This window comes from Peromyscus californicus, unplaced genomic scaffold (genome assembly GCF_007827085.1).
Source record: "Peromyscus californicus insignis strain IS unplaced genomic scaffold, ASM782708v3 Scaffold_7__1_contigs__length_154581171, whole genome shotgun sequence".
Classification (NCBI taxonomy): domain Eukaryota; kingdom Metazoa; phylum Chordata; class Mammalia; order Rodentia; family Cricetidae; genus Peromyscus; species Peromyscus californicus.
The window spans coordinates 121,211,734-121,235,751 of NW_026294595.1; the positions used below are offsets into that span (position 1 = coordinate 121,211,734).

The following is a 24,018-nucleotide window of genomic DNA, read 5'->3' on the forward strand; positions in this document are numbered from 1 at the left end:
CTATATGATAACAAAGGGCAAGAAGCCACTTAAGGCTGGAGGAGGACAATGAGTTTATGGGTAACAAGGAGAAGGACCAGTAGAGAACAAGATCATGAAAAAAAGGAGATGAGACAACATGGCACCAAGCTGGCACAGTCCAAGGATTGGGTGCTGAGCCATTTCTGGAATTAGCACTTCATAAAGAAAGGCCATGACCTCATCTCCATGATCCTGAGGGAGTCAGAGGTGTCTCCAAGAAAAGCAAGGTTTCAGATGACCAAGGAGGTGAAAGAAAGGCCAAGCTGTGGGACTGTTGCTTAACCAAGAGAACTGGCTCCATGCTCATAGGAGCATGGGTTCAGCCATTCCCTCATGAACTTAGACAAGTAGGGCCCCGGTTAGCTCATCCTGGCCATGACGATTCTTCCTGAACAGCCAAGACAGCTGCACACGATTAACTTCTCATTTCCACACCACAGAATCTCACAAATCCCCAGGGTACCTCTTTAGGTGATATTTTGGATCTTAAAATTTTTTCTACCTTATTTTAAATATATAATCACAAAGGTTCAAGAAATGCTAGGGCAAACTTCCTCAGATTAAGGGAAAATTTTCTTTGCTTATTTGAAGGATCTAAAGATTAAGGAGCTCTCTCAGAATAAAGATTCAGTCACCAAGTTCCATGGGTATATATTGTACACATGCTTTATCTTCTTTAAATTTAAATTTGTAACACAAAACTCAAATTCAGTTTCTGTAAGAGTTTATTACCTGTTTTCATAGAAACAATCCTAAATTAAGATTAGAACTCTGGATTTTGGAATATCTACTGATGATGCCATTTTTTTTCAAGTTCTTTGACTTTGTACATGTTGCTCTCGCAACCAGGAAGCCCTGCTCACCTTTCAAGGCTCCGGAGGAAGTGACTTCTCTTGAAGGGTCCCTCAACTTCTCCTGGGTGGACCTATTCAATCTTTCTTCTGCCTTGCCACTACATGCCTCTCACAGCAACAATTGCACTGTAATTACTTTTCTCATCTCTCTACCCATGGAGTAAGAGGCCTATCCAAAGCAAGAATGGTGATATGCTCTTTGTTTCTGCCCCAAAGGTTCATCTCTCCCTCAATAAATAGTGAAAGAAATTAATTATCAAATAAAGTCAGATTCCATTCCAAGGCTCACACCTTCCTCCACTGTAGGTAGCCAACTGTTAAGGAAGAAAAGTTGTATCAAGTGCAGAGTCTTACAGGTAGGACTGAAGCAGGTACTCTTTTAAAAACACATACAGAACTCATAATGGGTGCCCTGGAAGGCTCCAGTTAGCTGGGCATTTTAAATTGCAACTGTGCTGTCAGATGTAAAGAGCTGGGCAGAAGGGCAGCAATGTCATTTGCTTTCTTTATGCAAGTTCCCTCTGGCTGCTACTTCTTAAAGTATCCAAATGGGAATTTTGAATCAATAATGCAGGCTTAAAGAACAATTTTTTTGGGGGGTAAAGAATAATGTACAATTATTTAAGAAAATACTTTAGATCAGTGCTTCTCGACTTCACATGCACAGGAATGCTTTTGTGTCTCTTGTTAAAAGACCACCATGCTCAGTGGGTCAAACTGGGGCCTGAAATTCTGCATCTTTAACACACTCCTGGGGAGCCCATGGGCTACACCTCAAAGGGCATATTTAGAATGAGAAGTTTAATTTTTTAAAATGTATCCATGGAAAATTTAATACACATATACAATCTCTTTTGATCATATTCATTTCCCACTCCCTGCTCCAACTCCTGCTGGACCCCCTCCCACTAGAGCTCCTCCCAACTTCATGTCCTCTGCTCTTTTTTAACCCCCTCCCTCCTTCATCCATCCTATGTTAACAGGCTTGATCTCATGCAGGGCTTGGGCAGGCAACTGCAGCCACTGTGAGCTCATGGTGCCAAGAGCCCTCCCCAACTCCTGACTCTCACAGTCGCTCCACCCCCTCTTCCACGCTATTTCCTGAGCCTGTGGTGGGGGAGCCATGACACAGATGGCGCATTCAGGCCGCCACCTCCAGTCACTCACTCTCTGCCCTCTGTCAGCCAGACTTGATTTTAATTACCACACCTTTAATTCTCTATAGGCTACCTTGGTGGTATTCGCTACAGAAAGTATTGCTGAAACCTCAGCTGGTAGAAATCCGGATCACTGATACAGTGTTTGCTTTCATCTTACCTATACTCTGGTAATGCCATCGAAAGAAAATTCGTTCAGGTAGAAACTGCAGTATTTTCTACAAAATAAAAATTTATAAAGATGAAATACATTTTTGTGATAGGCCCATATTACTTACCTCCCCTTCAACACACAAATAAATAGGTGTAAGTTTAAAATATATATAAAAATCTCATAAAATTAATGCCTACAAGTAGGTCTTAAGATTGTACTTATGAAAGTATCCATCAGTGGGCAACAAATAAATTTCTGAAGAGCAGGAAGACTGGACTAATAAAAGTAGCCCCCACTACCAAAAGCTGGCCGTTGAGTGAGGGAGTCAGCTCTTCACGGATATGGCCCCCGGAGACTACCTACGCTCCAATAAATGGTCCTATGCCCATGCTAACAAGAAGTACTAAGTGATACCATGGATTTCAAAACAGAGCACATGAAGTTGGGCAGGGAAAGGGAGGAATTGAAGGGGAATTTGAAAAGGGAGTGGATTTAATCAAAATACATTATATTTGTGTATGAAATTCTCAAACAATTTTTAAAGATTTGATTATGCTCACACACACACACAAAATCCAAAACATAAATCCCTCTGACCCCCCACTCCAGAGCACATTCTGGTAAATTATACTTAGATTCTAAGATTCTTTATTTTTAATATAACTACTTAAACTATTCATTATATTTCTGTATTTACTGTTGAGGGGTCAGAGGACAACTTTGGGAGTCAGTTTTCTCTTTACACATGTAGGTAACAGGGATTGGAGTGAGTTGTCTGGCTGGCAGCACGTACCTTTGCCCACTAAGCCAATTCACTGTCCCAGCAATTACTCTTTTTTAATATAGAAAACTGCAAATGGTCCAATAGATCTATAGGCATTGGTAGTACATCATCACTGTAGGATGAAAATCCCTATTCTTGCATCCTGCAGATGCGTGAGTCTATAATCGCAGCAATCTTACAGGGATACGGGAGGCAGAGACAGGAGAAGCTCTGAAGTTAGCTTGCTGTGAGCAGCTGTGAACAACAGCAGAGCTTGCTTCAAACTAGGTGGAAAACAAGAACCAACAACCGTCTTTTGACCTCCAGGTGCACACTGTTGCATGTGCACACCTGTAGACATACACATAAGCATGCAAAAATAAACACTTACACACCCATACATACATAGACACTACAGTTGTTTGAATGTAATTGGCCCCTATAAACTCACAAGGAGTGGTATTATTTGCAGATATGGCTTTATCGGAGTAGGTATGGCCTTGTTGGAGGAAGTGTATAACCATGGGGGTGGGATTTGAGGTCCCATGTATGCTCAAGGCACGGCCAGTGTCTCAGACCACTTTCTGTTGCCTGCAGATCAAGATGTAAGAACTCTCAGCTCCTTCTCCAGCGCCATGTCTGCCTGCATGCTGCCATGTTTCCCACCATGACAATAATGGACTACACCTCTGAACTGTGAGTCACCTCATTTAAATGTTTTCCTTTATGAGAGTTGCTGTGGTCATAGTATCTCTTCACAGTAATAGAAATCCTAACTAAGACAGACATACACATACACATAAATAATTTTTTTAGACAGTATCTCTCTATGTAGCCCTGGCTGTCCTAGAACTCACTATGTAAGTCAGGCTGACCTTTAACTCACAGATAACCACCTACCTCTGTCTCCTGAGTGCTAGGATTGAAGATGTAGGCCACCATGCACAGCTTTTAAAAATTACATTTAAAAAGGGAATCAGAAGATGTGAAAGTCAGTTCTTACTACTGAGAGCCACTAGTTGCTCTGCGAGTGCTCTACCACTGAGCCACATCTCATCCCTAAAAAGTCAGTTCTCTATAAGCCAGCTTCTTAAACTATGGGGTGCAACTCCAAATAGCATCACCTAACAGTGTAGGAGTTACAAAAAAGTTGGCAACAGTCCAAGGTTTCTGAACAAGCAACAATCAAAAACTAATTCAAATCAAACATGGAATGAATCTAAGGTATGGCAAGCAGTGCTTGACTGTGTTGTACTGCACAACTTCACTGCAGACTTGGTTCAAAATACACAACACACACACACTCTGCACTTCCTGAGACACCACAGCTCAGATCTGAAACTATTGTATGTTTATGAACTGTAGTGCTTTTATGAAGTATACAAGTTTTTTGCTCATATAGAAACACAATGGTTTAATTATAGGCAACAAAGAATTTCATTATTTCCTACAAACATTTTTCAGAACATAAGCATTAAATTAGTGCATCTTTGGTTTGTATTGCATTAGTGAGCTTGATTCGTAAAATTGTTGGTTGAGTTCAAAATCATTAAATGAACGTTGGCACAAGATTAGGACAGCATTTCTAGCAATTTCTGAAGTGGCCTTAATGCATTTCCGCTACTTTATACTACGTATTTATGCAGAGTGGCATCCTCAGCATTGACAGTCATAAAATAAAAACAGTGATCAACTGTGAAAAACTCTGAAGACATTCTATATCTTACTTCAAATACTCTGCTCAACTCTAATTCTTAAGGTAAAAATAAATAAGCACATCTATCTTATTAATATGCAAATATGATTCCATCTTTAATAAATGGTAAAACTATATGTATATCAAAGAATTATTTTAAGATGAGTTTCTTTGTGATCTATTATCAATAAATGTTTCATTTGAATACCTATTTTATACCTATATAACTGAGGTAGAGTAAAAATTTCTCTGACAAAGGAGGATCATGAGTAGAAAAAGTTTAGGAAGTCCTGCTTTTTAGGATGACAATTAAAACTCACATGAGCCTTGTCCTACCAAAAGGATATAATCTTTAGTGCCCCTGTACCTGCTCCCCCACTCCCCCATGCCATGCCTGTGGAATATAATACATGGGAGCAAGAGCCCACAGAGATGAATAGCCACAGCCAGCTGGAAGCTGGAACTCTGGAATTGGACTAAAATGAAGGACTCCATGTCTAGGCTGTGCCAGACCAAACAAATCAAGAGCCACCTATAAGCACAATAGGGTCAAAGTCAGTCAGTGTCTTTGGTAACAAATTAACAAGAATATTTGCAAGACAAGTTCTTTAGAAAATATGCTACAATGGAGTTACTAGAAACAGTTGACAGAAGAGTAGCACCAGGGAAGGAATGGGAAGGAAACAGGATGAGCAGGGGAGCCACTGTGAGCTGAGAGGGAGCTCTGGAGCAAAGGCCCAAACAACTAGAGGTGAGACCTATACTCCAGCCTAATGGAGAAGAGAGTGTGAGCAGGGCTGGATGGCTGAGGCACTCACAGCCAGAGGCTATCAGTGCGTGCCACTCTTGCAAGGGGTGGCAAACCCTTGAAGGGGAATCTGAGCAACACATCATTTTGTGTGCCACAGCAATACTGAAACTATTAATTAGGTTACTCTCATCAGATTAAAAGGCTGGAACACTAAGAGAAGTGTACCACACTTCAGGAGCCCAGATGTCCCCCAGCTTTGCTTCCAAATTCAGCTGGAAGTGGCTTCATACAGATGGAAGTCTGTCCCTCGGAGGTCTTCCTGTGCTTTGCTGCCTGCTTCCTGACAGGTCATTTTGCTTGAGCAGATGGCACACCTTCTTCTGAGTTCTCCTTTAAGGGCAGCTCCCAGCTACATGGCGGGATCACCTTTGGATACCATTATTCAAGAAGGTGCTAGGTGAATTAAAAATTCAGGGTGGATCTTGTCTTGATCTAGATTAATGTCCGACATTCCCTTTGCTCTTCAACCAAACTGGCACTGAGTCATACTTCTTAGTTTCTCAAACACATATTTTTATTCCTCACTTGGTTTTCTTTTATTAGTATATGACAAAGAAAAGCACCTTTTAATATGAGAAAACAGGTTGGGTGGTGGTGGCACATGCCTTTAATTCTAGCACTCAGACAGCAGAGGCAGGCGAATCTCTAAGTATGAGGCTAGCCTGGTCTCCAGAGTGAGTTCCAGGATGGCCAGGGCTACACAAAGAAACCCTGTCTCAAAAAAAAAAAAAAAATGCACACACACACACACACACACACACACACACACACACACGAGAAAACAGAAAATGCATCAAGTAGATGTGAATAAACATGTCTGCATACTGTCTAAGTCTGCAACAAAAATCATCTCCAATTCACTTAAGGTCATAACAATCAATCATTGTTACTTCTCAAAATAATTCAGATTTATAAATGAGTCTACTCTAAAGATATTAAGAAATATTCTCTAAGGTTTAAATATGAAACACCATGCCTAATGTTTGAGGTAATAATGTCCTAAAAGGACCTGTAAGATGGATGAATGGAAAGGCACTTGCTCCCAAGCCCGACAGCCTGAGTTCAATCCCCAGGACCTACATGATGGAAGGAGAGTATTAACTTCCACGAGGTGTCCTCTGACTGTCACATGTGTTCCATGGCACATGCACTCACACAAACACTTTCACACACACACACACACACACACACACACACACACACACACACAATCAAAATAATTCTTTTAAAAGAATATATCCCCAAATGACAAAACTTAATACAACAATTCAGAGACTGAAACAATATCCATACTGCCACTTCTTCCTGTACACTAACATTGTGAGGGCTGTTTTTTATGGATTAAATCCTATGAGGGTCAATAAATATAAAGCCAAACACAACTACCTAGTCTAAATGCTAAGCCTGTACCTCAGAAGTCCCAGATGGAGCCTATCTTTGGTGAGGCAAATGCAATCTGGCATTTCTTGTACTGCAGCTGATATTCTAAGCTATACTGCTGTGAATGCCACATAAGCTATTGACATCTTGTTTGTAGTTTCACTGGAGAATAAAATAAAAAAATATTTCAAGAAAGCCACACAGTGTGAATAAATATTACTTTTCTGGAAAACACATGACTCTGTTTAATGCTCAGTGCTCAGCTGCATCTATATGGTAATCCATTACAGCACACTCAAAATCGAAATTAGGTATTACTACCGATCAGCACATCAGGGAATCTGTCGTTCTTTTAACTGATTATCCATAGCTACTTTTTCTTCAGAACCTACTGCATGACCAGGAATAATATGAAACATAAGTTGGAATTTATACAAGATGCCACAGTGAACTTTAAAACTCCAGTCTTCATTTAATTTAGATGGGAAACTTTTTTCACCAAATTATTACCAGATGATTGCAGCACAACCCAAGTCGATTCACACTTGATTGTTAGTCTACATGGAAAGTAGGGTAGCAAAGAATGAGGAAGATATTACATACTAATGCATACCAGTTATCTACCTGAAACAACCAACTAAACCTGTTCAGTGCAAGACTAGAGAGTGGGGAGCAACCCTTCCCCAGGCCAGCTGTAGGGCACGATGGTGTGCATACAGAAGACGCTGCCCTGGGAGAAAACAGAAGACTTCATTTAAAAGAGTAGACATCTCAGCTTCGTGACCTTGGGAGTAACAATGTGCAGAAAACGTAGAATGAGAATTAGCAGTCCTTTCACAAGAGCATTCTGCAGGTGCCTAGACTGCACAACCAGTCTGGCTTAAGAGGGACCCATGCACATAGAGCCCACAGGCACGCCACACATGCTTCCATGTCAACCTACAGACAGACACCATTTTTGCTATTATCTGGTGGATTCTTGCCAGTTAATGAAAATAACTCAACTCTTTCACAGACAGAATAGTTTCACCGATGACCAATAGTTGTTTAGAATCTTTAAATTCAAGAGAGACAGAACTAACATGAACAAACAGATAATCTTAAAAACAAAATGAATATGCTGGATTGCCTTGTCCCGCCTGAATACAAGGGGAGGTGCTTGGTCTTATGGCGGCTTGCTATGCTATGCTTTGCTGATGCTCACAGGAGGCCTTCCCCTTCTGAGAGAATATGGAGGAAGAATGGATTAGGGGTAGAGGGTGGGGGAAGGGGGTAGAAGGAAGGGAAGGAGGGGAGGCTGTGTTTGGGGCGTTAAATAAACAAATAAACAAACTAATTCCAGTCCATAGAATAACATGAATACATTTTAGCTTTATAAAAAAAAAATGCTGGTTTTCTTATATCAGAAATCCCTTCTACTACTTTAGTCTGTCAGCATGCTGTCACAGAGTAAGGAAAATAGAGCTCCATATTGTCATATCCCTATTGGTCACTGTAAACACCAAACTCAAATTTCACCTCCTGGAATAAGACCACTTCCAAAAGACCCTCTTCTACCAGCATTCTTCTCAGGTGGATAGGCATAAGGCCTACTCTGCCATTATAGCTGGATTACCTGGGAGAAAGGACCCACACTTTAGTGATACATCTTATATCCCCAACATCAGAACCAGTACCCAGCATACAGTATTTCCTAATAAGCATGAACAAATGGGTGAGTGAAAAATCACAAAAAGAAATAAAAGTAATTCTAGTTTTAGTATACACACACACACACACACACACACACACACACACACACAGGCAAAGGAGGAAATACTACCCTATGTGGTGATATATTGTTTGTAATCTGGGAAATAAAGCTTGCCTGATCAGAGGAAAGGGCCAAACACAGAGTTAGCCTCAGAGGTCAGGCAGTGGTAGCACACAACTTTAATCCTAGCACTCGGGTGGCAGAGGCAGAGATCTGTCTGGATTTTTGTGAGTTCAAGGGCACTCTGGGCTACATGAGATTAATTCAGTCTAAAAGAAAAACAGCCACGTAGTGGTGGTACATACCTTTAATTCCAGCACTTGGGATCATACACTTCTAAACCCAGCACTAGGAAGGTTGAGACAGGAAATGATATGGCTGGGCAGAGAAAGGAATATAAGGCCGGAGGAGACAGGAACTTGGTCTATTTAAGGCTGAGGAGTTGTTGAGGTAAGAGGCTTGCTTGTGGCTTGCTCAGCTTCTCTGATCTTTCAGCTTTCACCCTCATATCTGGCTCCAGGTTTGTATTATAAGACCATTTAGGATTCGTGCAACAACCCAAACATGGTAGGTGTGGTAATTTTAATGTAATTGGCCCCCATAATTTCATAAGGAATGGCACTATTAGGGGGTGTGGCTTTGTTGGAGTGGATATGGCCTTGTTGGATAATGTGTCACTGTGGTGGTGGGCTTTGAGGTTTCCTATGCTTAGGATACTGTCCAATGTCTCAGTCAACTTCTTGTTGCCTGCAAGACGTAGGACTCTCAGCTACCTCTCCAGTACCACATCTGCCTGCAGACCGCCATGTTCCCTGTCATGGCGATAATGGTCTGAATCTCTGAAAACTGTAAGTGAGCCACTACAATTAAATATTTTCTTTATAAGAGTTGCCATGGTCATGATGTCTCTTCACAGCAATAAAAAACCCTAAGACAGTAGGGTAGCATTAAATGGCATTTAATAAAGATAACTGCTGTGGAATGGTCTGTATGTCAAATGTGTTGCTGATTGGTCAATAAATAAATCACTGATTGGCCAGTGGCCAGGCAGGAAGTATAGGCGGGACTAACAGAGAGGAGAATTGAGAAAACAGGAAGCTGGGTGGGAGAGACACTGCCAGCCGCCACCATGACAAGCCACATGTGAAGATGCCGGTAAACCACGAGCCATGTGGCAAGGTATAGATTAATAGAAATGGATTAATTTAAGCTGTAAGAACAGTTAACAAGAAGCCTGCCACGGCCATACAGTTTGTAACCAATATAAGTCTCTGTGTTTACTTGGTTGGGTTTGAGTGGCTGTGGGACTGGCGGGTGAGAGAGATTTGCCCTGACCGTGGGCCAGGCAGCAAAACTCTAGCTACAGATAACTGAAAACTAAATGTGTCTGCAAACATTTTAAATCTCAATACATGATTAGGTCATTGCTTAAGAGACAAGGTTTTTCTTAGCCCAGAAGAAAACAGTTTCTTAAAATTTGTAAGAAACTTGAACTTAAATTTCAATAAAAGACATCTAAAATAAGTATGGAACATAATTTTTTAAAGGAAGACACATCAATGAAAACCTATAAAGGCAAAGGTATCAAATGAGAAAGATTATTGTCTACTTAAGTTTACTTAAAGCAGCAAAAAAAGTGTGGGGGGGGTGACTCTCTCCCAAGATAGTCCAGCGCAGCTGGAATGATGGTCCCACAAAGGAGACAATCCTACAGAACAATGGAAAGGCCTCCTCAAACACAAACACAGTAAAGGATAATCTGGTTTCACATTTCTAATTCACTTTCTTAAAGACTCAAGTGGATAATAAAGAGATGATGAAAACTTAAAAAAATTAATGTATAAAGTAAAAAATAGATGTATTATTAAATAACCTTCTGAAGTCAGAAAACATGAACTACATGAAGATGGAAAGCCTGGATAGCATGAATCTAGACTATTACAGAACACCCCATGTGCCACGACATTGTACATCACAAACTCCCCAGAACCACATAAAAGAGCAAAACACACTTAAAGTTGTAAATTCAATACAAAGCGAAAAGCACTAGGCAAAATCAAACAGAAAATGTAGTATATTCATCAAACAACAACAGTCAGGCTGACCTTGATCTTTTCATCAGCAGTGAGTTCCAAAGGACAGTGTGGTAAACTGATCACAAGCCACTGAGTGGGCATCAGGACCCAGAGAGAACGTGAGGACAACAGAGACCCAAAGCAGACCAAGGGCCTACACAACAATGCAGTTCCTGGTAAATTATCTGCAGCAAAGTACAGCTCCCTTGAGACACACACATCAAAGGAGAGAGGTGCAATGATCTGAAAATTATGCAGTCACCTATATATGCTTATACATATCTGAAGTTCAAGGAAAGGTATTCCTGAGCTAGAAGTACATCAGCCTCAACAAAGTACATAATTTCTATACTAGCAACAACTATTAAGCAAAGTAATTCCCTAACAAGAATATAGAAATAAAAATCCTATAGCAGTGGGCTGTTTACATAACTGGTATTTTAACATGCTAATAAAAATAGATTTTCCAAATCACTTAACATGAGAGAAAGAGCATCTGAAAAATACTATAATAAAATAATGTAGACGAATTTCTAAATGGTCTTATTAAGTAAGAAACACAGAACCAAATATAGGGGTGAAAGCCTTAGAGATCGGGGAAATAGTGAGAGCCGCCGTAGCTTCCCAAGAGAGCTACTTCCTGTCTACCCAGGCTTTTATTGCCTTGCTGTTCTGCCCTCTCATTGGCTCTTAGCCTAGCTACCTCACTTCCTTGTTACTGCCTGTCTGTACAGACCTCCAGGTCTCTATGGTTGGTACTGGGATTAAAGGCGCTGTCATCACGCTTGGCTGTTCCCCAGTATGTCCTTGAACACACAGAGACCCTGCCTGCAACATGATTGGATTAAGGGCAAGTGCTACCACTGCCTGACTTCTATGTTTACTTAAAAATGGCTGGTTATGTCCTCTGATCTCCAGGCAAACTTTATTTATTAACATACAAAAAAAAAATCACATTTCAGCGCAAATAAAATATCACCACAAAATTACATGAATATAAATTGCCTAAAATGTTGAGAAATGAGAACTACAAAAGACTTAGAAGGTTAAAAAGAACAAGGCTACTATTAAACATCTTATTCTTGATATAGAAAAAATGGGTGATATTTGTAGCTAGAGTTTTCCTGCCTGGCCCACAGTCAGGATAAATCTCTGCCACCCGCCAGTCCCACAACCGCTCAGACCCAACCAAGTAAACACAGAGACTTATACTGGTTACAAACTGTATGGCCGTGGCAGGCTTCTTGCTAACTGTTCTTTTTTGTTTGTTTGTTTGTTTGTTTCAAGACAGAGTTTCTCTGTGTAGCTTTGCGCCTTTCCTGGATCTCGCTCTGTAGACCAGGCTGGCCTCGAACTCACAAAGATCCACCTGCCTCTGCCTCCCAAGTGCTGGGATTAAAGGCGTGCGCCACCACCGCCCTTGCTAACTGTTCTTACAGCTTAAATTAATCCATTTCTATTAATCTATACCTTGCCACGTGGCTTACCGGCATCTTCACATGCTGTTTCTCATCATGGTGGCTGGCAGTGTCTCTCTGACTCAGCCTTTCACTTCCCAGCTTTATTCTCCTCCTTGTCCCGCCTATACTTCCTGCCTGGCCACTGACCAATCAGTGATTTATTTATTGACCAATCAGCAACACATTTGACATACAGACCATCCCACAGCACTTCCCCTTTTCTTTTCTTAAAAAGGAAGGTTTTAACCTTTACACATCTCCAAAGTCAGCTTGGTATATTTGGGAATTTGGGCGTAGCTTCTCTTACTACTTCCTGCTGGAGGGGGCGCTGTATCTTATGGGGACACAAAGAATATTTTAGGATTATGGAGTAGTCCATGAGGGTGTATCGTCTGAGCCAGTTGCCTTGAAACAGTTCTGGATGTTGGATCATCTGGGCCATGGTGTCATCAGAGACCTTTCAGGGGGTCTTGGCTGGTCAAACCTGATGTGTCTTAATCTGGAACAAATCCATAGCCTCTGGCTTTCTGTGGAAACAAAAGCAGAGCCTCCTTTCCAAAGCAACATATCCTTACATCCAAATTTTGAAGTCAAGGTACCTTTAAAATATACATTTTGGCATAACTCAACAGCTTTTGTAATCAAATGTTTTTCTTTAGTTACGAATATCAAAGAGAACATAATCCAGATTCTTTGTGTGGTAGTCATCTTTACGTGGCTTATTTTTTTTATATTAGAGTGAGCCTATTGCTTTGAACTGTAGCCTTCTAAGCCTGAAACGGCGCTGGCGCTGCTGGCTCCGCCCACTTCAGCTTCCCAACATGGCGGTGATACGTTTTCCGCCAGCTCTGGGAGCCATCAACTCTCATAAATAGTGGGTCTATGCTTCTATCAAAGCAGCGTGTAGCCCAGAAACCTCTTTTTTTTTTTTTTGTTTTGTACTAGCAAAGGCTAAATCCACCACACAGCTTAATGTGCCACTTGCAGAGGCCTCATTCCCACCATACTGCAGGTCGAGCATGCACGCCAGGAACCCGCCATAGTAGCTCAAACACACAGGCTGCCGCTAGCTTAAAAGAGACAACTAGGAGCTGTTTTTAGCTCCGTTTAGAATCTTTTTTCTCAGTTTTTAGGTGGAAACTCTTGCCACCACGTTGGATGCCAGATATTGTTTAATTAATTTAAAGATAATTAATTACTGGATGAAAGAAAATATAAATTATACCTATCAAATTGGAAAGCATATTCCACAAATCCAAAAACAGTGACTCTTCCTAAAACAAAGATAAAGGTAAAAAAATGTTCATTGTTTCACAAAAAGCTTAAGTATAAGCAGGTTAAATTCCCCAATAAAATACCAAGTTCATCAGAAATGGCTTTTAAATACATAAAACTTGAGAATAAAACACAGAGAACTACTCATGAGGCATGTATGCAGATGTACCCACAGAAAACAATGAATTCAATAAATGGATCACTCAGAGGGTATAGGTTTAAATTATCTGTTTAATTAATTAATTAATATTCTTGTTAAGTGCTCATTCTATGCCAGGTACCATGTGAGAGACCAAAGATAGACCAAAGACACCACTCCTTCCTTGACAGTTAGAATCTCAGGCAGGAAGGGCAGAAATACCTTTGAACAGGATCTTGAAAACGAAGAGGTGAGACTACAAGAGAAGGGCATTTCAGAAGAGTAAACAGTGCCCACCCTCCCCCCAGAAAGCTTTTCTGCTGGTCTGAGGACTTCCGGGGTGACAGGCATGAGGAGGCAGAGGTCAGAGGAAGAGGTCCTTGGAGGAGCACTGAGAGTGTGATCTCAGTTCTGAAGGTGATGGAAGCAGAGCTGCATTCCATGAGAGCCCTGGAGAGGGTGAGGGAGAGAGAGCAGAGGACTGCCACCTACAGACAGCAAGAGGCTCGGCAGGGAGGCCAAGGCAGCACCAGCACCAGATAGGCAAAACCACAGACCGAAAGAGAAAACAGTCCCAGTAGGTACTAACATACAAATTTAAAAGCCTTTCATTGTGTATTAACATTTCAACACTGAAAGCCTTGGAAGCAGAGACATGACACATTTCATAAGTTTATCTTTCCACTTGCACATCAATATTCAGGGGAAAAAACCTGCACTAGACATTTCACAAATCCTCAAAGTAGTAGCATGAAATTCTGTTATAAGAGGTGGGCTTTGCCCTGAAGAAATCCCAGCTCTAAGAAGAGTTTGACTTGCACACACGAAACTCACCTAACAAGTGTCCATCACAGCCACAGCTGCCATGCTAGTCTCCATCTCATGCAGGCTTTTGCTTTTTGGCTAAAAATTACCACATCTTTCTCTCTCTCCTACTTTTGTACTAGCATAATTAACTGGCTATCCTTTCTATGCCAATTTTTTATGTTAAAAAATTCACTGGAGAGTCTGCATAAGCAATGAGAGAGAAATAACAAAGTCTGCACGAAATGCTGTAACTTGGTTCTCGCCACCCCAGAAATTTTAATTTTAAATGCTTCCCTCAAGGACTCTAGAGAGTACCAAAGATCCGCAGGCTAGCTCAAGGTCATTCAGTGAATGCCCCAGGTCTGCAGGATCAACGGCTGGGAAGGAAGGCTTCAAGTCAGCTCTTTCCTTCCTGTCCCATGTCACATGCACATCCAACACTAGGTGTCACTCTCTAACAGCTACCGTGCTATACATCCACACAAAACAAGCCAGAGAACACTGACAAGACAGCAGGCATCTGGGCAACTCTCTTCTAAGAAGCCAGTTCACACAGACAAGGTCTCAGCATCAGTGTGAGATCACTGTAAAAAGAGAACACGTGCTCAGTTCTAACACAACACAGCATGCTCACTTGATACTGTGAATGCCCTGTCATGAGGTCTTGATGTGTTTTTTTCCGTTATCTTGAAAGGATTCGTGTGTGCATTTCCTAACTGAGGTCTACATGATCTTTGAGGGTGTCAGTTACCACAGACCAGCCGCTGCCACCCTGGAATAGGGAGGGCACCTGTGCTACAGCAGATAATCAATCACAAGATTGTAATTTCAGACTTCCACAAACATCTTGTCTCCGGGTTCCCTTCCTCCAAGGTGAACGGAGTAATTCAGTACACTCTGTTGGGCCAATCCCAAGTTTCTCACCTCTAGGTCTCAATTCATGAGAGAGACTGCTGCAGCCTGCAGAATGGAGGGTACTTTATCCACTGGAACAGACACTTTCCCCTCAGACTTTGGTGCTCTAATTCAAATTATTAACACACCACAGTAAAATAAGCAAATTATGTCCATAATAAACTAAACATTTATATCTTTCTACCTTCCAGTCTGTTGAGTTCACAAACAAAAGCAGACATCAGAATAACCATGTTACAAAAAAAGAAAAAACAAGGAAAAAGACCTGGGTCCTATGTTTTAACATGTCCCCAGTATCCAGTACATGCAAGCACCAAGGAGAGATTACAGCAATAAAATCAACATTCAAGCCACTGGGTGGTACTCAAATCCAAAGCAGTATCCTGGGAATGAAGGTCAGCCTTTGGTCTCACTTTACTCGCAAAGCTCCTGGTACCACGCTGGGACAAGTCATGTGACTGCTATCAGGAAAGTCCTTACAACTCTTTCCCCTACTTTAGGAACCGTGAGAAGCTAAGCCCACTCTACAAGCTCACCTGGAAATCTGCTGAAGTAGGATGTAAAACCCACTGCAGCCCTAGGCTCACCTCTGGTCACACAGTGACTCCTCAACACAGCCATGTGGGCAAGGCTTTGCAAATGTAGACCCTGCCATCGACCCAACATCCCCAAAATCTGAGGAGAGGAAAGAAGATGCACTCGTGGAGGCCTGGAGTGAGTGAATCTCAAACATGTACCTGAGTACTGAAGGAAAAGAGACAGCTGTGCCTGTGGTTATCCGTGCCCTTCCCTATGTGCCCTGTAAGAAGCCCAAATGGCACCTGTACCCACTGTGCAGCTCACCTGCTGCGATTTACCTCTCCCTTCGGTGCCTCCCAGCCCAGGCTCCCTTTTCACCAAAGGAGGGACAGAGAAGAGACACGGAGTCCCATCCTGGACAAACAGGGTCTTGCATCCTTTAGTTTGGGGAAAGAGGGAAGGGTGAAAAGGGCTGGAAGGTGTGGTGGAGTGATAAAGTACTAAGTCATTTGATTTGCCATTATATATTAATGTCATTTTCATCTCAAAGCAAGCATGAAAACGAAAGAATGAAATCTGCATGGCTTTTCAATTTCATGTTTACAGAAAGCGGCTTTGAAGCCATGTTCCCTTGCTCCATGGAAGTTGAGTAATACTCAGGCCTCAGCCATGACACTTTGGAACTAACAAGAAGCCCAGGAAATCTACTACAGTAAAACCCTAACTCTTGGAAGTCCCCTCCCACACAAGAACAGACCTACAGTAAGATGAAAATCTAACCCTGTGTTTAGCAAAGAGGAATGACCTTTCAGGGGAAGTAGCTGGGAGACCCCACAGCTTCTCCACTACACATGATATACATACATAAATACATACATACATACATACATACATGCAGAAGACCATTCATACACATAAATAAAATAAATAATTTTAAATAGATAATACACATATATAAAACAGATAAAAATTAATAAAACTGGACTCTAACCAGAGTCAAATCCTTTTAAAATTTAAAACAAAATAGAAGAATAAAACTAAATCTCATACTAAAAAAGAACTTTTCCATGAACTTGTATGGACACTTCAAACAACGCTCAGTTGCAGTTCTGCAGGTTAACGCACTTGGAAGAGACTGCAGGGCTCACCCCCTCCTACCCCTGACTGACTCTCTATGGAAACCAAATAAAGAAAGACTTAAGTGTTCTATCAAGGTCACTAGCTTATCACTGTCAAGCTGTTCTAGACCGAGACATCTCTGACCCCGGTCTCTTTTATCTAGCAAGTTCTAGGTGGTGGAAAGAATGCTATTAATGCAAAATACCAAACAATTACAATGGAGAGAGGTTGAGAATTTAAGAGACTTTAATCCAACAATAAATATTAACAAGCGCAAATCACTGTGGGGTCACAAAGAACTGTAAGTAATGGATGCTGGGCTGGGGAACTTTATGGCCTCATTAAGAGGCTAAGGCATAGCTACATTAAGGGCTAACAAATGGCCACACACTATGGCGTATTACACAAGTTCACTAGAAGAATGAACACTCCTCACCCCTCACCCCAGCAACACTTGCCAGGAGAACTCAGTGAGTTTGAACAGTGCCAGAAAGAGTGGGCCGGACAAAAAGGGTCAAAGTCCCTGGAAACCTCGTCTAAAAGGCAGAGAAGGGACAGAAGAGAAGCACATGGCAAAGTAGCCTGGCGCTGAGGGAGTGCTTCCCCAGAGAGGGACAACAGCAAATGAGGAGAAAAGCTCCACTGCCACCCAGGGGTGAAGGACTCTGCAGGGCAGACCAGCTTGGTCTCATTTTACAGACTATAAAGAGCTCATTCTGGTGTCTAGAAGGATAATGGCAAGATTAAAATGAGGTTTAATCTGGGAGACAATTTTGATAAAATTTAGAATAAAGATTCTGAAAATTGAGTGTTGTGTTTATCCATAATTTCAAACTCGGTGATGTGTGTAGGTGTGGGTTTGTGGATGTAGGGGGAGTGGGCAGAAGTCTAGTGCCGGAACACACGGGCTTTGTAAATTAAACCTCTTCAGTGTGTGTTTCAATCACTTCATCGGGGAGTGAAGAAATTCCTTGCTATCAAATTTAGGAACTTTCTTATTTCTTAATCAATTTATACTACTTGCAAACCATCCTATTTCTCTGCTGAAAAGGGGTGGAATTCAAGATGGCAGACTGCTTTATATTAATGGTCTGTGGCCTCACTGAAGGGAAGGACTGTCCCTCCTTGAGTTAGCTAATCCTGCAGAAAGGGCCTAAGACCAACCAATCCCAAATCCCTTCTTAGGCTCTCACACTCTGAGACTTGAGCCTCCTCCCGAATCACTCAGTGGCCAGAGAGAACAACCAGCCTAGAGTCAGCTCAGATGACTCCAACTCCACAACCCTAACTTCTGCTTAGTGTGCTCGCCCTGCTTGAGCATTCTCACAAACACAGCAGAGCTCCTGCTTTCAGGCCTCTCCGTGTCTGCTGATGCCACGTCTGTGCAAACCTCGACGGACCCTGTGTGGCGTGCCTCCTGCTCTAAGGGAAGAGTGAATATAAAACCTCTCTCTTCATTATAGTCATCCTCTTTCTTCATTATGGTCATTTTCATAGAAGAGTGCCTGATCATATCTGATTAAAACACATCCTATGTATCACTAAAAATAACCTCTTGGGGGCTGCATCTAGAGGGTTCTCAGGAGAAGACAGTATGAAGTTGAGGCCCAGTCATCAGGTTCCTCGTGTGTTAAGCATCCTTTCTTTCCTTTGGGTAGGTAACTTCCTCAAGTGTCACCACAAACAATAACTCTGAAAAAGGCAGGTTCTCTTCACTCAGGAGGTCATTACTGGAGTTCCGATATAAGTTGATTCTTCCCAATTAACTCTTCAGCTTGCCGTGAGTGTTAGCACAGGCTTCAAAAGGACTGAAGGCCCTGTCTGTGCTGCTTACTGCTGTTGACAGCAGTTAGACCTGTGCCTGGCATGCAGTATGCACATGGAACATCTGTCTGGTGAATGAATGAATGTATAAGAACGGGCACGAGTTGACAGAAATATCCTGCAGAATGTGGCTTAAAGACATCTAGACTCTCCAATGATAGGATGTTTCAAATAGACGTGGGGGGGGGGGTGGTAAAACTCACATCATGGCCATGAGTTATGAACACAGGTAAGTCCCTGGGCTACTACGTATTAAATATGCAACCTGAGACAGGTCACCTAACTCCACAGACCTCCCAAACTTTCTTCTATAAAAACTGAGAAACGAAAGTTGGAGAGATGGCTCAGAAGTTAAGAATACATACTGCTCTTGCAGAAGACCTGGATTCAGTTCCTAGCACCCACATCTGGTAAAAATTCCAGATCTGATGGGCTCTCCCAGCCTCTGCAAGTACTACACTCACATGCACACACACACACACACACATACACATACACCCACACACACACACACACACACACACACACACACACACACACACACTTAAAAATAAAATCTTTAAAAACTGGGAATAGAAAACCAACCTAGAAAGACATAATCTATTTCAGAAGGAAAGGATTAAACAGAATGGTCCTTGTAAGACAAATTCTGATCAATGTAAGATTGCTGTGGGATGATCTTTCTGTACGCAGTGAATATGTGTTGCTACTATTGGTTAATAAAGAAGCTGTTCTGGCCTATGGTAAAGCAGGATATGAGCCAGGTCAGAAATCCAAGAGATACAGGGAGAAGAGGGCAGAGCAGGGGAGACGCCATCCAGCTGCCCAAGGAACAAGATGCCAGCAGATTGGTAATGCCACAGCCACGTGGAAATACATAGATTAATAGAAATGGGTTAATTTAAGATGTCAGAGCTAGCTAACAATAAGTATAGACCAAACAGTTTGTAAATAATATTAAGCCTCTGATTGGTTATTTGGAAACAGGTGGGCGGGAGAGATTTGTCCCTTTACATAAAATGGCAATTACATGTGTTTTGAGATCCTACATCTCCATTTGGAACAACCAGCAATGACAGACAAATGCTTTTCAGAGAAGAATAAAAATTTAGTCATAACCACAATAATAATAAAACAAATTTTAAAAAAACAAAAGGATGATAATCATCTCCACGAAAAACAGGAACAGAAATCCTAAGTGATACTACAAGAAGAGGTAGCCAGGTCATCTTCCAGAGGTACACGTGCTCCAAATGGAAGTAAAGGCAAACAGGTTTCATCTCTGTACAACCATCTACAGCCTGGAACTTATGACCTGAGCTGCCAACCTTAGTTGCCCATCACTTACTCCACCAGAACACTGTACTATACAGCAGTTTATAACACTGAAACTATTGCTTCCACTTCCAAAGTCCCAGCACTTTGCCCCTTACCAAGGAAGGTATAGCTCTCCATAATTCTCTTAGTTCTCTACTTTCTTCCAACCCATTTCTTATTTATAGAATATCCCTGAACAGGATCGCTTCTGTAATTTAACATATTAATAACTCTACCACTTTAAAAAGAAGCCTTTCTCAATTATTTACATGTTGATGAGTATTCACCTCAGAACCCTCATAAACCACTTCTAATGTAGGAAGCAGCAATGAAGTTGCTTGGTGCCCAGAATGAAACATACAAATTACAAGCTAACTTATAAAGCTAGAGCAGAGCATAGAGCATAAACAAAAGAAATACAAGTTCATCATTCACCCATATTTACTATGCAAAGTGAAAGTTTTATGACGCTTTGAATAATATATATTTGTTCTTCTATATAGGCAACTAATTCTCTGTAAATAGTAATGCATCCCTACCTAATAGCTCCCTCCCAGTACAGAATCTCTGGACAGGAAGGAAGGCATCAAACTTCCTTTGTGGGAAGGCAAGGACTCAGGTCTCTGCAGGCTTCCTACCTTTGAAACAACTAGTGCCAAGAGATATAACAACAAACACAACTCTTAAAGCTTTGCATGGTTTTGAGGACTCAGAGAAACTAACAGAGACAAAAAAAAAAAAATAGTAGAAGAGACAGAAGCAAGAAAGGAAAAGGAAAGAGGATAAAAGAAAGATCTGGGATCTACAAGCAAAGAATGCAGAAGCCAAAGAGCTAGTTCCCACACCAACACTGTAATGGACAGATGTCTGGTCCTTCCAGCCCCTGAGTCCTACCCTCAGAAGTTTTGGGTATTCATCCTGAGATTCCAGTAGTAACCCTCAAAGGAATATAAAATAATTCTAATTGAAACCACTCCCAAATTCCTGCCAAAAGCTAAAACAAATCCATGTAGAAAAAGAAAGGCTTAACAAAAATTAAATCTGTATGATTCATATTGATCTCACAACAGACGCAAGAGAAGAAGTCACTGTGTGGGAAAAGATAACCAACAGATTTAAACTACTAAACACTTCAGACGTTACAATTACCAGATCTAAAATACAAAGTACCCAGCATGAAGGAGGGCAAAGTGGGCATGAAGTCACACCTCTAGCCAAGAAGCTGTCTGCAATTGGTATCTGCAGGAAGAGGGAAAATTAGTTTTCTTCAATCAACCATAGTCCAAGGCAAGCCTCATGCTCCGGAGTAGCCATCCCACACAAAACAGACACCACGGTTGTTGGGATTCTGTTATTGTTGCTGTTTGGAGTGGGGTGGGGTGGGGTAGGGTGGGGTGCCTTTTTTTTTTTTAAGAAAGAGAAAGAACATGATGTTGGTTAGGTAGGGAGAGGGGAGGATCTGGAAGGAGTTATGGGGAGAGAAGGAATATGATCAAAATATATTATATGAAAACTTTAAATAAAATTTTTAAGTATGTAAAAATTAAATTACCTAAAACCACAAAAATTACAAATCCTTAAATGCCAGCAAATTATTAGTCCCTGAAATATCTAGAATTGGAATGCACAAGAGTCATCATCTAATTAATACAGAGAAAAGGGAAACTTGAAAATGTAAAAACCCATCTATTTGTTTTCAAATAATCTGACCACACTAGAAATGGAAACAAGCTTGTGTAATCTGATGGAGCAGCTATTAAAAATTACAGAGTATGTTAGTCTTATTGGTGAAACATGAACATAAGTGAAACTCTCTTTGGGATAAAAATATAATGATTATTTTTATCACTTCTATTTGCAAATGTAATGTAAGGCTAAGCCAGTGCATTACATGAAAAAAAAAAAAAAGACCACTGAAAAAGTTGGCCATTATCTACAGACAAAGAAAAAAAACACCCAATGGATAAATTGAAGCTGAATTTTAAATTGTGGAATAACTATTAGAAATAAGCTGGGAGCACTAGACAAGTCACAGATGATAGTATGCCATGATGACACTTGTGTTACACTCAAAACCAAACAAAAGTACACAACAAATTACTCAAGAGTACATGTAGCAGTAGCCGTGTGTGTGTGTGTGTGTGTGTGTGTGTGTGTGTGTGTGTGTGTGTACACAAAAACCAACCATGACATACATTCACAGGTCAAAGGGCAATCTCAGATGTCAGTCTTCATCTTCTACCTAGATTAAGGCAGAGTCTCTCCTGTTCACTTCTATGTATACAAGGTAAGCTGGCCTGAGAGCTTCTCCTGTCTCACTCTCCTATCTCCCAGTAGGGGTATGCTGAGATTTGTTTTTTGCCTTTTTTTTTTTTTTTTTTGGAGCTGAGGATCAAATTCAGGGCCTTGTGCTTGCTAGGCAAGTGCTCTACTACTGAGCTAAATCCCCAGCCCCGGGGTATGCTGGGATTTTAGACATTTCCTCTACCCTATTTGGCTTTTCAAGTGGGTTCTGAGGAATCTCAACTTAGATTGTCAGGCTTGTGTGGTAAGTGCTCTACCCACTGAGCCATCCCCAGAGCCAGGTAATACTATTTTCTCCTCCTCCTCCTCCTCCTCCTCCTCCTCCTCCTCCTCCTCCTCCTCCTCCTCTTCCTCCTCCTCCTCCTCCTCCTCTTCCTCCTCCTCCTTCTTTTTCTTAAGACAGGGTTTCTCTGTGTAGACCAAGCTGGCCTTGAACTCACAGAGATCTGCCTGCCTCTGCCTCCAGAATGCTAGGATTAAAGGTGCATATCATTAAGCCCCAAAGTTGATTTCTGTCCTTCACAGGTATGTATGCATGTACACATACCCCCATACACACTTTTCTTTTTATATTTATTTATTTACTCATTCATTCATTTTTGAAACAGGGTTTCTCTTTGTAACCTGGCTGTGCTAGAACTCACTCTGTAGGCCAGGCTGGCCTCAAACTCAGAGATCCACCTGCCTCTGCCCCCTGAGTGCTGGGATTAAAGGCATACACCACCACTGCCCAGCTTCAGTTTATCTTCTTACACCAAACTATGCACACACTACTACAAACTATGAATAATCAACATTCTGAATTTATAATCTAGAGGGTCCACTATGTAGTTCACTCTGGAAAAGAGCTTGAGTTTGCTCCCAGAGCCCACTTGGTAGAAGTATAGAACCAACTCCCAAAAGTTGTCCTCTGACCTCCACATAGGCACTGTGAAATATGCACACACACCAAATAAGTAAGTAAATGTTTTTCTTAATTTATAATTTATTAATCTGTAGCTGAGACTAGTTTTTCTGGTGTTCATAATCTATCTCCTGCCTAGTAAGTAAGAATTTTATATTACACACACACACACACACACACACACACACACATTCATTGCCAAAAGCTAGATGTGGTGGCACATCTCTTCAAGTTCAAGACCAGCATGGTCTATACGGACTTCTAGGACAGCTAGGGCTACATGGAGAGACCCTGTCTCAAAAACATTCAAAAGCAAAAACACTGCCAAGGGGCTGGCAAAACGGTTCAGCAGGTAAAGGCCCCTTCTATCAAGCCTGACAACCTGAGTTAAATCCCTGGGACCCACATGGGGAAAGGAGAGAATTTACTGTAGCAGATTGTCATCTGACCTTCATATGCTTGCTGTGGGGTATGCCTGTGGCACAGCTATGCACATGTACACAAATAAAATCTAATTTAATTAAAAAAAAAAACCCATAGCCAAACATCGTTTCAGCTTTAAAGACTACCTATGTACACAGAGACATAGATATGCAAAAAGCATAACTCCATCAATGTCAAAAATAATTTATTGAGGGGCTGGAGAGTCTCAGTGGTTAAGAGCTGTACTGACCATTCTTCAAGAGAACCCAGGTACAATCCCAGCACACACAAGGCATCTAGCAACCATCTGTAATTCCAGTCCTAAGTGATCTGACACACATGCAGACA

The 24,018-nt window shown here is 41.4% G+C and overlaps 1 protein-coding gene across 1 annotated transcript in view; it reads right to left on the reverse strand.

Moving 5' to 3' along the window:
* Nucleotides 1-24,018, reverse strand: part of Ralgapa2 (Ral GTPase activating protein catalytic subunit alpha 2) — a 290,311-nt gene that overhangs the window by 231,360 nt on the left and 34,933 nt on the right. The window contains 1 exon segment of the mRNA XM_052725986.1: nt 2,193-2,250. Coding sequence (XP_052581946.1) covers nt 2,193-2,250 — 58 coding nt within the window.